This window comes from Macrobrachium nipponense, chromosome 30 (assembly GCF_015104395.2).
Source record: "Macrobrachium nipponense isolate FS-2020 chromosome 30, ASM1510439v2, whole genome shotgun sequence".
Classification (NCBI taxonomy): Eukaryota; Metazoa; Arthropoda; class Malacostraca; order Decapoda; family Palaemonidae; genus Macrobrachium; species Macrobrachium nipponense.
In genome coordinates, this window is record NC_087218.1 from 73,306,237 (window position 1) to 73,320,835 (window position 14,599).

The 14,599-nt window shown below is 36.6% G+C and overlaps 1 protein-coding gene across 1 annotated transcript in view; it reads right to left on the reverse strand.

The window, feature by feature from the left end:
- The window catches only part of LOC135202604 (dolichyl-diphosphooligosaccharide--protein glycosyltransferase subunit 1-like), a 35,217-nt gene extending 22,155 nt beyond the window's left edge, over nucleotides 1-13,062 (reverse strand). Inside the window, 9 exon segments of the mRNA XM_064232115.1 lie at nucleotides 1,926-2,040; nucleotides 5,093-5,295; nucleotides 5,635-5,831; nucleotides 5,933-6,058; nucleotides 6,061-6,183; nucleotides 6,454-6,564; nucleotides 12,722-12,806; nucleotides 12,808-12,836; nucleotides 12,838-13,062. Of these exon segments, the coding sequence (XP_064088185.1) occupies nucleotides 1,926-2,040; nucleotides 5,093-5,295; nucleotides 5,635-5,831; nucleotides 5,933-6,058; nucleotides 6,061-6,183; nucleotides 6,454-6,564; nucleotides 12,722-12,806; nucleotides 12,808-12,836; nucleotides 12,838-12,963 (1,115 nt within the window). The 5' untranslated portion in view covers nucleotides 12,964-13,062.
- Between the last annotated feature and the right edge of the window lie 1,537 nt (nucleotides 13,063-14,599).

Here is a 14,599-nt window from a genome sequence, read left to right on the forward strand (position 1 = left end):
TATATCACACTTATCTTTTGTGTTCTGCTAATCTTGGCGAGATGGATCTACCGGTCTCCCCAATGTAAATCTCATCACAATTGCTACACGGTATCTTGTAAACTCCAGCTTACAAGATACCGTGAAGCAATTGTGATGAGATTTATGTTGGGGAGACTGGTGGATCCATCTTGCAAAGATTAGCAGAACACAAAAGATCAGTACAATATGCATCAGAGAACTTAGGGATTTTCCTATATATCAGGGACAAAGGCCATACTATTAACTGGAGTGGAGTGGAGCTGATTTTCAAAATTAGCTGTCCGTACAAAAGGAGAATGCTGGAATCTGCTATCATCAATCAAACCAACAATATGAACCTGTCAGGAAGACATTGGAAATCTGACGACATCGACGAACTAATCCTTAGGCCGCTCCTCAAGCAGGTGTCCAAGAACATCCGACCACCGGACAAGTCACCAGACAGGAGTTAATAAGGCCAGAAATCACCAGGGAATAGTTTAATTCCACCCATCCTGAGTCACCAACAGAAACTTACTGCCACACATACATATGTTTTTGCATATACGTATACTCTTGGAAGACATCCTATGTTCCATATTTTACCAGTGATCAAGAGCACAGAAGGAAATGCTCAAATATATTGTTGCAACATTAAAATAGTGTTTTATGGGCCTTTTATCTTCACATTATACTGCTGTATTACAGCCAAAAGACATTTTATATATATGTATATATAATATAAACGATCACCCTCACTCCAGCAAAGTAACTAAAAGTAAATGTAAATGAATCTTCATTCTCATTGTCTAAGTCTATATCTGGCTCCAATTTTGTTCTGAGTTGAGTAGAATATATAACTGAATTGAAACTCGGCGAATACTTTGAAAAGCAATAAGTGGATATTTACTGAAGAACTTTGTACAAATTTTAAAAACAGAAGAGTTTTAGATGCAGACAGGATAAACATTAAAAAATTTAATCCTCATCAAGATTTAATTATGCTCCCTATACTTTGGATTGAAGGTCAGAATTTCATCTCATGAACCTTTTGCTATTAGGGTTGAGGCTAAAAACGTTTAAAAATCTCAGACTTAAATGAGAACTTTTCAATAGTGAAATATACCACTAATACTTAAAAGAAATTTCACTCAGACAATCATAAGAATATGAAACCTGGCAGAAAGTTTTCTAACTTCAAGTCAAGAGAATTTCATTGTAATGAAAATTAACGTAAATAGTTAGAAAACATGACAGTGAATATCATAAAAGGTACAGTAAATTTTAGCTTTATCGAAATGTAAAGGTAAGGATGAATCCATCAAGCAAAATACAGCACTCTATTCCCTACATAGATATGAGAACATACAAGAAGTGGAAATATACAAACTCACAGCTAAAAAAAACCCATTAGGTTACATACCTAAAGGTAATGAAACTGAAGTTTAATGAATAAAACTTGCCATTAAAAATAAAAATGTATGAACAAAACAAGTGTTTAGACCTTACATACTTGAACTCTAAGATAAAAAAGGATAAAAGAAAAAAAATGGACATACAAAAAGAAAAACCACATTGACCCTAATCATACAGAACTTAATTGAAAGCATGTACATAGGTGTACAATACAAAACTATAAAACAAAAAGTAAGGCTACGAACGGCTGTCAAAGGAACAAAACTTGGGCTAAAACAACAGCACATGAAACTGTACCCCAACAAACAGAACAAACCTAAAGCAAGCATAAATATTGTGAAAATATTGAAAAAGTAACAAATCACTACAATAAATGATATCAAATAAGGCATATGACCTTCACTAGATGACAATCATTTCAAATAGAATGACAACAGAAGCTCTGTAAAATGCTTTGGGAATATAAAACTAAGATAATAAACTGAACATAAAATTAGTCAAATACTCACTCAATTACAATGTTTCTAACACCTTCTGGTAAAATGACCTTCAATGCCAGCTCATCAACAATGACATCATCAAAAACATGATCAAGAATCCTCATTTTCAAAATGTAGTCATCACCTGGAAAGACAAAAATTAAGTGGTTTAATTTTTAATAATGAACACATACTAAACTACAACACCAGAACAACCACTTTGTGAAAAACATATTTGTCAATTATTTTAAAAAATCAATATAGAACTTATCAGTTAGTGAATGTAATTATACAGGCAGTCTCTGGTTAATGACAGGGTTCTGTTCCTGGCCGAGTTCCGATAACTGGAAAACTGGCACCAACAAACTGCCTACTGATGGCAATAAACCACTTCCTGGCGCTGAAAATCACTGACCAGCACCAAAAATCTGGGTAACGACGTCATTGGCCAAGCATCATAAAACCAAAAAACTGTTAACCTATGTCGCCAATTAGTGGAGACTTACCTGTATTGAAAATCTATGTATAAATATCAGTTTTTTACCCTTAAAGAGCCAGGTAAAAAAAAAAATGCAGCTCCACAGACTGGGCAAACTTTGAGTTCGGCCAGTTTAAGAAAAAACACATTACTGAAAAGAGGAAGACATGCAAAAAATTCTAAAAAATTCTCCATATCTTCAATAACCCCTGGTGGGGCCTCTTTTACTAGACAATCATAAATCTTACCAAGTTATACGTGTTTTTTTTTAATAATCAATTTTATTTTTTTTTGTAAAATTATATTTACACTTTACACAATATCATAATAGATGAGAACTAAACTCACTAACAAATTTTGAGTATATATGATGTAAAATATTTATGTAAATCTAGAGATCGAAGATGCAGTAACCTTTTTGGCTTATAAGTACATGTTTTTTCTAATATTTCTTTGCACTTTCCTTCGCAAAATTACAATTGTAACTGACATGCTAATTTTCTATGCAAAATTACAATTTTAGAGAGAGAGAGAGAGAGAGAGAGAGAGAGAGAGAGAGAGAGAGAGAGAGAGAGAGAGAGAGAGAGAGAGAGAGAAACTACATGTTCCCTTGAAGTCAAGTATAAACTGATTCATGAGATGCCTAGATTCGGAGAGCTGAGCCAGTCTAAAAGTTGCCATTAGTAAATTTATGGGCTATTAAAGTAATAGAACCTCTTTCCCACCCGATTTCTCCAAATAGGTGGCACATAATATTGATACTTACCAGGAAGTAATCTGTCCACCACTCACAAAATACAAAGCCTTTTATATAGAATATCCTTTAGCATGAGCTGCAGCACCCAATGAACTTGGCAACAAGGTACGCAATTAACTGGTGGTCATGGGAGTTTATGGGAGGCATAACCCTGACCTGCCTTATGTCATCTCTGAATATTTCCTTTGGCCATAGGGGCAAAGCAAAGCAGTATAAAAAAAAAATCAATTCCTACAGCAATACAAACAATCTCCTTTAATATAGGAGGTCAACTCAGCAACTGACTGAGGTTCAATCCACCTGGAAACATCATGATCTCAGTTGTATATATATGTAAATGGAATGTCATGACTCTTACAACCTATCAGGTCTGGTCAATGGGTTGAGATGCATCTTAGAAGTTAATCTAAAGTGGATGCTTGAAGTGTCATTAGCTACACTGTTTTCGACTCCACCTGGTACTTTAGCCTAGACACTGCTCTCAATAAGAGGAAGGAAAGGAGGAGTCCAATCACTCTACTCATAATTCAAGACTTACGCTATGCTAAAGTGCTTGGGCAAGATACTTTTCTGTCCAACAGGGTTTGGTGCCTACACAGCCTGTTGAGTAGTTACTGCAAGTCCCAAAAAGGCATCAAAGGACTTGTGGATGACATCCCCCAGGCAGTCTCTTGTCTGGATCCGATAGGTTCTGAGCTTTTTGCCATGAACTCAGACACAAAAGAAAATGAATGAAATTCCAAACCCTCTAAATTCTGAATGATATAAGACAGTCTATGTAACTTGCCCACCATTTCGCAAAGGCCAATAGTAAGAGAATGTCTTTGAGAGTGCAGTCTCCACCTAAAAGGATAACAGATCAGAGTACCACTCGGCCTGCAGCCAAGAAGGTGGGGGGCCCCCCTAAAAAAAAAAAATTTGGTGAATGTTCCTCATCCCTCTTCCTCTTACCAATCTAATCTCACCAAAGCGAAGACCAGCCACAACACACCTTGCAGGAGGAAACAAGATTACTATATGTGCTTTCCCCCTACCAAAGAAACAGTTCCTGTGGGGTCTAACATTAAAGGAGACATCAAACACCCATATCCTTTGCAAGGGTTTTGGTCATTATTTTTTCACCATCATGTAAAAAAGAGAGAGAGAGAGGAGAGAGAGAGAGAGAGAGAGAGAGAGAGAGAGAGAGAGAGAGAGAGAGAGAGAGAGAGAGAGAGAGAGAGAGAGAAGCAAGGCATGAAAAAATATATTTTCACCCAGGTGCACGTAAAAAGTTATCAGAAAAAGAAGCAAGGCAGTACACTCTTCTCAGTGGCTGAAGAAAAAATGTATGGTGACCCAAGATATGTGAGAAGTATTTCCACTCATCCCCCATGACCATCAGTCAACCACTTTGTTAGAGTTTAATAACTGCTACAGCTTGCACTGAATAATACTTCCATACACAGGCCATGGTTTGTATCTCTGTAGGAACAAATACTCAGTAAAATGTAAACAAATAATATGATAATACTGTACTATATTCCCCACCTTTCTAACAACAAGCATCTAAAACAAAAATTTTAATTAAATCCCTCGATCACTATTTGAATCCTGTTCTTGTCACAAGTAACAACTATATCTCTTGAACTTTTTGTTTAGAAAAACTACAGGATAAAAGAAAATAAAGGCATATGATAAAAAATAAGTAAAAGAGTAAAATTCTAAAATTTCATTAATATATACAGGCAAGAATGAAAGAACTAATAAATGACCTAAAACCCAAGTAATGACTACTACTGTCATTAGGCTGTAAAGAAAAGGATGGGTAGAGCCCATGGGCACTTGATAATATCTTGGCAGTAATAATCATTTCACAATAGTCAATAACAATCCCATCAAAAACTGTTAAGACTGTACAAAGACCTGATCAAGAGGCTCAGTGAAATCATAATAGTACATATATTTACATGATAACAAACTAACCTGAGCTGTACAAATACTCATAAGACGGAACATTGTATCCAATCTTGTAATGAGTTTTCCATCCACCAAACAAAGGGAATCTTGGCCTCAAGTCCAACTCCACAGCATCTTCAAGGACACGCATGTGGGAAGTTGAGATATTGCCAATCTCATCACGGTAATACAAGTCCTTGGCTGATGCAGGCAATACGGTTTTAAAAGATCTGAAACATAATAGGATAGTCATTTAAGAGGTAGAGAACTAGTAGTACCAATCTAGTCAGCAAATGACAGACACTGCACGTAAATCTTTAAAAACACAGGAAACTATTCGTAATACTAATGTTAGAACTTGAAAATATTATATACACCTGCAACAAACATATTCTGATTTTGCTCACACCAAAACAGTAGTCAGAAAGCACTATACTAAAAAAATGACTTCTAAGTGCAAGCAATCTATACAAAGAACTCAAATTTCAAGGAAGGAAAGGAACTGAAAATGTTTTACTGTAATGCATTAACTCCACTCACTGATAATTACCCTTGTAAATGCAACTTACTTGACACTGGAATAACTGTTATGTTCTCGCTGGAAATCATATCTTGAAAAGGACCCTTTGAGTTTGGCACCAGTATGAAGAACATCAATGGTCTCTTCAACTGCTATGTTACCCCAGTGTGAAACCTCTATGACACGTTCAAGTCTCGTCACAGTAAGGAATGGCGAATTGTTTTCATAGTGAATACTCATTGGATCCTGAAATCAACAGGAAAATAAACTAGTGATCACTGAAATCATAAAAGACTTGAATAAGTTTTTGCTTTAATCTGCAAACATTAAAAAAAAAAAATACTTACCATTGCAAAAGCAGCGACTCCTTCATAAGGACCATATGTGATGGATGTATCTGTATGGGAAGTTGGCTTAAGACGCGAGTAATTTTCAATGTTTGGTGACGAGAGAGTAACAGTGGTTTGTTTGGGTAAGTGGTGGCATATGGTGTGAGAACATAGTGATTGCCTTTGTATCTCACTAACTGCTTTTCTCCTTGTTGTATCAAAGCTGGGTAAGCTTCCATTAGATGGGTTAAAAGCATTTCTACCTCAACCTGAAATGTATAAAGACATGAAAGGAGCAACAACAAAATATAACTTAAATCAATCTTGAAAATTTAACTCCTTGTAGCATAACACTATCAATACAAAGTTACATATAACATACAGAACTTAGTAGTCATAAAAGCTTAGTACATAACAGAAAGAGTATAATTTTAAAAATTTTTGGCTACAAAACCTATTGCAATATATATTAACTCCATTGTTCATGAAAACATAAAAACTGCATATTATGCACTGAAAACTGAAAAGAAGAAACATACATTGACTGTCCTGCCTGGCTGAAGTGCATCTTTCAATTCAACCTTGTAGAAAAATATATCTGGGAATTCCTGGACTTTGGTTTCTGCAAGTTTGAGGCTGGAGCCTCCAGTCTGGAAAAGATAAAAACAAATATACATTCAGTACTATCTAGAAATATAACAACCAAACCCAACTTATTGTAATAAAAAGGCACCTCAACTTAGCATTTTCCGTCACTTAGCTGATTCACGCAAACTCTGATAAAATAAAAGTTTTTTGTGCTAACTGGAGAAATCTGGTTAAGTACGATAGTGTTCTGCCTGAATGCACTCAAGCTGACAGATGCTTTCATAGCTAACCTTGTGAGTTCTCTCTCTCTCTCTCTCTCTCTCTCTGTTATTTTTATAGACATTACTTAAATGCAATACAGTGCTTTGGAATATACTTAATAAAAATGTACAATAAAACATAGCATTACACAATTTTCTGTATGCATGTGTGTGAACAGAGTACAAGTACACCTATAGGATAACCTACTTGCCCCCCCCCCCCCCCCCCCTCTCTCTCTCTCTCTCTCACTCTCTCTCTCTCTCTCTCTCTCTCTCTCTCTCTCTCTCTCTCTCTCTTTTAATGTTCTTTTTTTTACATTCATTAAAGAAATACAGTACTTTACTATAGTTATGTACAATAATGTAGTGTTACACATTTTTGGTATTTATGCATGTGTAGAGGACACATATACATCATGTTAGGATAAACTAACACAATTTGTTTGCTTGCCTTTACATATCCAAACTGTAAAAAAGATATGTGAGCATTATGATTATAACAATTACATGAATAGCTGATAACAATCTACATGAATAACTGGTAAACTTCTCAGCTATGTATTGTGTACATATTTAAGTCACCACTTTCTGCAAGAAAGTTGAGTATGACAATTCATTTAGAATTGGTACGACAGTCAAGCTGTCATGACGCCATATTACAGGACTGAAATAAAAGTCCTAATTATAAAACTATTGTATACTTAAAACACCGTTATATTATACAAAACTTACATTATGTATGTAATATATATTACACTATATGTAATATACCTATATTAATAATAAAAACAAAACTAGCTAATGATCACAGCAAAAGCATTCGAGATTTGTCTCAGGAATCTGGTTACTTTATCAACAATGAATATTTTCAAATGAATTAACATGAATACATAATAAAATTAATGCAATTCATAAACTTATTCTGGTGTTTAACTAATTATTTAAATAGTATCTAGCACACACTTCTTCTTCCCTGAACATTTGCTAGATTTCCTTGGCGACAGTTCAAACTGCACCATCGTTTACCATAATTGTAAAGAAAGTGTACCAGCATCTATGGGTATAAATGTTTTGCGGATTTAGCACAGGAAATGGGAAGTTTTACACAAGTGACTGCAAACATATCAAGATGGCGTCAAATCTTTTACATGTAAGGTATTTTAAGTAAAAATTTTGAGTGCCATGGCTAGACTTTCATTAACCCGTTTTAATCAGAAATTATGGCGTGTTATAGGGGAGCTTTTGGTTTACACATTGACTCTAATTGAGGGAAATGGTGGGGGGAGGGGGGGTTTTGGGAGGGAAATGTATTTAGCCAATCATGTTGCAATATTAACCCTACATTGCGATAGACCGAGTGAAGAATTTGGGGGATTCATACACTAAGTTAGATAGTATATTCCTTTTCCTCATTTGTTTTATAATTGTTTATATGTTTTTCAGTCTTTTATTTCTTTCCCATATCTCTTAGTATTTGCTTAATATGCGCATGACGTCTTCTCACTTCATAATTTTATGCAATACCTATACTTTGCAATTTTACCTTACAGTTGAGGCAGGCCCCTGAAAGAAAAATGCCTAGGGTAAACAACCGAGTGGACTGGCTAACTCACAGACTTACCGCGGCTCGGCCCCACCCACCGAAAAAGTACTTTTAACACATCCTGACACCCAGAGATGGTCATCAGTCATGAGTAGTTGGTGGTGATAACAGGAAACTCAAGGCCTCTACTCTCCTTTCGAAGTAAGTATTTTTCTCCAAAGTTAGAAATTAAAGCCAAATTTTTAAGATTTAAACAGAGGGTAATGAAAAGGGTGGCCAACACAGTGCCCACAACCCCAAAAACGCTTTCTAAATTTTTACTTACAACTCCAAATATTCGAAGACTGCCGCCATCTCCATGTTTGCAGGGTCACTTGTGTCAACAAATCCATCCATTTCCTGTGCTAAATCAGCACACCACTTGTACCCATAGACGCTGGGGCACTTTCATCACAACAATAGAAACCCCGACCTCTAACCAGCACTTATTCGTACTTATTCAAGGGGACTACGGCATTCTTTGCGGTGTTTTGCGCTCTTCAATTGTTTATCAGTGTTGTCAATTGGTATGTGTTTACCCTCCAAACTGGGTATAAGACTTACACAAAACCGGGGAAATAAGTGAAATTAGCGTATCTATTTGTAGTATAGGCTATATACATATTACAGCAATTTTTTATCATTACTGCATCACTTTGACAACTAGAATTCTTAACACAGTTTGTAAATGCATCGGCGTATGTGTGACGCTCCACTACATCTTGGCAACGACGAGTCATTTTTCCTCGCGTTGTCTGCTCGTAAGTATACATCTGAAATATTTGTAATTTTTCGGGGTTAATTTGGTTGCAAAAAAGGGATAATAGACATGAATTAAATAAACATTTTGAAGTAAAGTTAAACTAAATAATGAGTAAAGTAAACAATTAAGGGAATAAAGCTTTGCACCTCATATCAGTTGTCGTCTGCTGCTCGTAACTGTGTTTGCAGAGTGAGTACTTAGGAACCAGGAACAGCAACATAGTTCAAGTGCAATGTGGAGTGAATTAAGACCAAAATGTGTATAATTACAATCAAAAAAGCACTGTGGAGTTTCAGTCGTGATGGCAGTAAGGATAAAACCACTGATTACAAGGTAAAAATGAATTCAGTTCAAACTATGACCCCGGGAATAAAAAGTTTCATACTTTCACTAATATAGGTAACAAAATGTTTTATTGTGCTGATTACAACTGCAATCTTGAGCAAGATCAATAAACGTTACATATATATGCTAACATTGTTCAAATGAGTGCTGGGAAGGCTGGGAAAGATGGTGGATTGTCCATGGTTAGAGTGGCCAGCCACACGATTGCTGCCATATTGGATTTCAAAACTGTCATGAAACATATTTTACGAAAAGCTCACATGCTTATTTTAGTTTGTATGGGGCTTTCATATATCACATTATGTTGATGAATCTTCAATCTTTTGAATAGTATGCTTAAAGTTGTAATTGTATTCTTGTTTCACCAATTAAATATAGAGTGAATAAGGCCTGGCCAGTGTGATGACGATGGATCGTCTGCGGTTGTTTACCCTAAGGTGTGGGACTAGAAGACAGTTTTAGGATGTTTCGACATCTTTCTGTCAGTGACGTCAAATTGGAGGTTTTTTGGAGTATTTCATACATGATTTGTACATAAGTCACTCTCTTCTCTTTCCATTATTCACATCTTATTTTCGATTTTCCATTGCATCATTTTGTAACGCATTGCTCACCCATAACAATTTGTTAAATTTTACCTTATTATTATTTTCATAGAATATTTACATTCATATTATATTTCATCTTATGCACTTACAAACATTTTAGTTTTGGTAAATTACCATCTGTATTTCCTCATGGTCTTTAATTACTTTTCTTATGGTAAACTTTATATTAACTTTCCTTTGAAGGGGTTTCTGGTTAGGTAACATTTCGTCCGATGTTAGGTGGGTTATGATTAGGGTAGAATATCACGACAGGCCAACCCTCATCACGGTGGACGGGTCTTATTCACTCGATATTTAATTGGTGAAACATGAATACAATTGCAACTCTAAGCATACCATTTAAAAGACTGAAGTTTCGTCAACATATTGTGATATATGAAAGCCCCATACGAACTAAAATAAGCATGTCAGCTCTTCGTAAAATATGTTTTCAAGGCAGTTTTGAAATCCAATATGGCGGCTACGTTTTGCATGGACGGTTCTCATCAGTGACGGCCACCATCTTTCCCCAGCCTTCCCAGCACTCATTTGAACAATGTTAGCGTATGTATGTAACGTTTATTGATCTTACTCAAGATTGCAGTTGTAATCAGCACAATAAACAACATTTTGTTTGCCTATATTAGTGAAAGTATGAAACTTGTTATTCCCGGGGTTATGGTTGGAACTGAATTCATTCTTACCTTGTAATCAGTGGTTTTATCCTTACTCGCCATCACAACTGAAACTCCACAGTGCTTATTTGATTGTAATTATACACATTTTGGTCTTAATTCACTCCACAGTGCACTCGAACCACATTGCTGTTCGTGTTTTTCCTAAGCACTCACTCCGTAAACAAAGTTTCGAGCAGCAGACGACAACATGATTATGAGACGCAAAGCTTTATTCCCTTAATGTTTACTTTACTCAATATTTAGTTTGACTCTACTTCAAAATGTTTATTTAATTCATGTCCATTATCCCTTTTTTGCACCAAATTAACCCCAAAAAATTACAAATGTTTCGGATGTATACTTACGAGCAGACGACGTGAGGAAAAATGGCTCATCGTTGCCAATCTAGTGAGCGTCACACATACGCCGATGCATTTACAAACTGTTTTCGATGAATTCTAGTTGTCATAGTAATGCAGCAATGAATAGACAAAATTGCTCTAATATGTATATAGTATATTACAAATAGATACGCTAATTTCACTTATTTCCCCGGTTTTGTGTAAGTCTTATACCTAGTTTGGAGGGTAAACACATACCAATTGACAACACTGATAAACAATTGAAGAGCGCAAAACGCCGCAAAGAATGCTGTAGTCCCCTTGAATAAGTGCTGGTAAGAGGTTGGTTTACGATTGTTGTGATGAAAGTGCCCCAGCGTCTATGGGTACAAGAGGTGTGCAGATTAAGCACATGAAATGGGAAGTTTGTTGACACAAGCAACTCCGTAAACATCAAGATAGCGTCAATCTTCGAAACATTTTTAGTTGTAAGTAAAAATTTCTAAAGCGTTTTGGCGAGATTTCCACTGCCGTAGCCACCCTTTTCAGTACCCTCTGTTTAAATCTTAAAATTTGGCCTTAATTTCTAACTTTGAGAAAATACTTACTTTGAAAGGAGAGTAGAGGTCTTTAGCTCCGTTTTTCACCAACAAGAAGTCGCGACTGATGCCCATCTCCGGTGTCAGGACGCGTTATAATGTACTTTTTCGGAGGGTGGCTAGCGTTGATTGTAGGTGGCCTGCTGTGATATTTTACCCTAATACCTAGTAGGTATAATAACCTTTATTTTAAGTTTTCCTTTAAGTGGGGGTCCAGGGGAATGCCAGGTAAAAAAAAGCCCCCTGAATTAGGCGGTTGAGTATGGTAACCTTGTATTGTTTCCTTTAAAGGGAGCCAGGTAACACATTCTACTGGGCTAGGTTGGTCAAGTTAGTCTCGAGGTGTTGTTTCGACGGATGCTAGCTCTTGGACTGATGTTCATCCCAGGTCACTGACCCAGGGTTAGAGTACTTTTTTCGGAAATTGTGGCCGCTTTCCGGGATAGGTAGGTGCCCCACTATGTCACTGTTCGGTTGTTTATCCATAGTTACTAGTTAGCTAGCACCTAAATACAGAACCCACCTCGTCGAGTGAGGAACTGTCAAAAGGAGGAAGACCTCGCAGCTGACTTTGCTTACTAATGAAGGAGTTGCGGTAGATCTAGGGTACTTATCCGCAGCGGCCTAGACTACGACAGTTGCTGTTTTTCTATGCAGTTTTACCTACTGAACAAGAATTTTAAGTAATATTTATTCGGACGACTGTAATTAACCCCCCGGGGGGCCAGTACTAAACACGCCGAAACACATTGGACGCCCCAATCCCTAGTGGATGTCGTATCCGCGGTTACGTTCCTTGCAGTCCGTGCGGACTGCTTCTGTAGAAATACCGGAGTTGCAACTGGAGAATGATTGGGGTCGGCAAGGAAGGTATCTTAAGATATGCCTACAGTGCACCTCGTGAGGTGCATTACCAGAACTGCAACCCCTATAAAGATGATCATGTATGGGCAACCTAGAACTGCATTTTTCTACCGGCAAGTTCTATATAGCTAGGGATTCTATCGCACAGGAACTTCCGTGTAGAATACGCAAATTAAATTTATGGAATAGCCAAGTACTTACCACTACGTTGATGTAAGCCAAAGTGTCTTTCTCCTCCCTCGTAAGTGACAAAAGGAAAGACTTGACAGCTCCTGAGCCTTCATTCTAAGGTAATCTTGTTACTTATCTTCACGACTTTGCGTCGATATGTCAACTTTCCTGTCTATCTTCTTGTTGACAATGTCCTTATTTATGCTATCAAAAGTACCCGACACACTTATAACCACAAAGGCAAGGAGAAAGAGATAACTTAGCGACTTCATTATGAAAAAATTACAAATTGGTAGACGGACACCAGTTTGTTTTTGGTACTCCAACTCGTGAAGTCGGGTCGCCGGCCGACAACCAACCAACGATTGACAACATACACTACGTTACGTCGGAGTATCAGTAGCAATTTGGGACTGTTACTTATAACAAATTTGGGGGATTCAAAGGTTCATAGCCTGCTCATTGAATATACAGGTTCGTGCGTGTAAGCACAACCTATAATGTTATATAAATAAAATACAAATAATAGTTTTATTTTCTTATTTTCTAAAGATTTAGAAATTCTTGAAAATTTGTCATACTGACTATCACAAGTTTCTCTGTGCTAGCGAAAAGTTTGCTCACGCGGTAGTCTCATTTAATTTTTCTAACAAGGTTTCCTTAGCTAAAGTAAATCCATCTATATTTCTCTTATAATTAATCTGATTCTAGAACGTTCGTGTTTAATTTAGTCTCTCCAATATAAGACGATTGTAGTCTTGAATATCTGTGTTGCTATGGTGACGAGAGACGTGGAGTGCCATGTGTCAACTCTTCTAACTGCAAGCGAAAATGTCGCAAGCAATTGACCACCGAACTTTGCAACATCTTGAAACTATTGATGATAATAAATTTCGGTTTGAGAATAGATCATATTCTCGTAACTAATCATTAATTCCTACAAAATATTTCATCAATGAAGCTGATGGTCAACGGAAAAGTTGAGAATCTCATATCGCCTCACTATGTATATTTCTGAAGATGCTTTTTGGGGAAAAACTTATTTTTAGCAGTTATCTGAATGGATTGCCTGGTGTTCCACAATTTGTTCTTCGAGCTTCAGGTCGGGATCGGAAGCGGCTCTGATAGGTATTGACAATAAAGGCGCAACGCATTTTCCTGTTTTATCATCATTGTCATTAACAATTATATACGGTGGAAGTGTTCTGTTTGCTTTTATCCTCTACTAGGGCTAGTCATTACGACAAAATCAGTTTATTCTTCCATGATGAGAATAAATATTAACTTTTTTTTTTATCTCCTCATGGCCATTACAAGCATTCTTCTCGTCAGAAACCGTTATACATACTTCTCCGGATTGAACTTGACACAGCTGTTTTCAAAAGCAGTTTTCAAAGATTTGTTAGATAATCCAATATACCTTCACTTTCTCGTTTACTTTTGCCTGAACACAGTTCTTTCATTCCAAGCTTGAATGATTTTTTTACTTAGTTTTTGTGTTGAGTTCATATTCAGCTAGCTTTCAATTCAATCTTGTACGAGCCGTTGAAAAGAATTCCATACTCGATGCATGATAAGTTTTCTTTCAAATGGTTGTGGAACATTTTATTTTTTATTTTTAGCTTTCTTACATTTTGTTTCTTCGTTAATTGTTGCCCTTTCCGCTCGTTACCTTCGGTGTCAGTGACTCAGGTAATGTTCCCTACTTTGACATTCTTGCTGTCATTTATCTCAGACTAACCATCCCTCTTCCCAGGTACTTCAAAGTTAAGCTTTGGTTTCAGATTTAGTGGGTTAACCAAGATGGTTTCCATATCTGTGGCAGGAATCTTGTTATTTTATTTTTTCTGTTTTTGTTATTTTTTCCTGTACCCTCTATCATTTCTGTCCTTGTTGCCGTGACTCGAA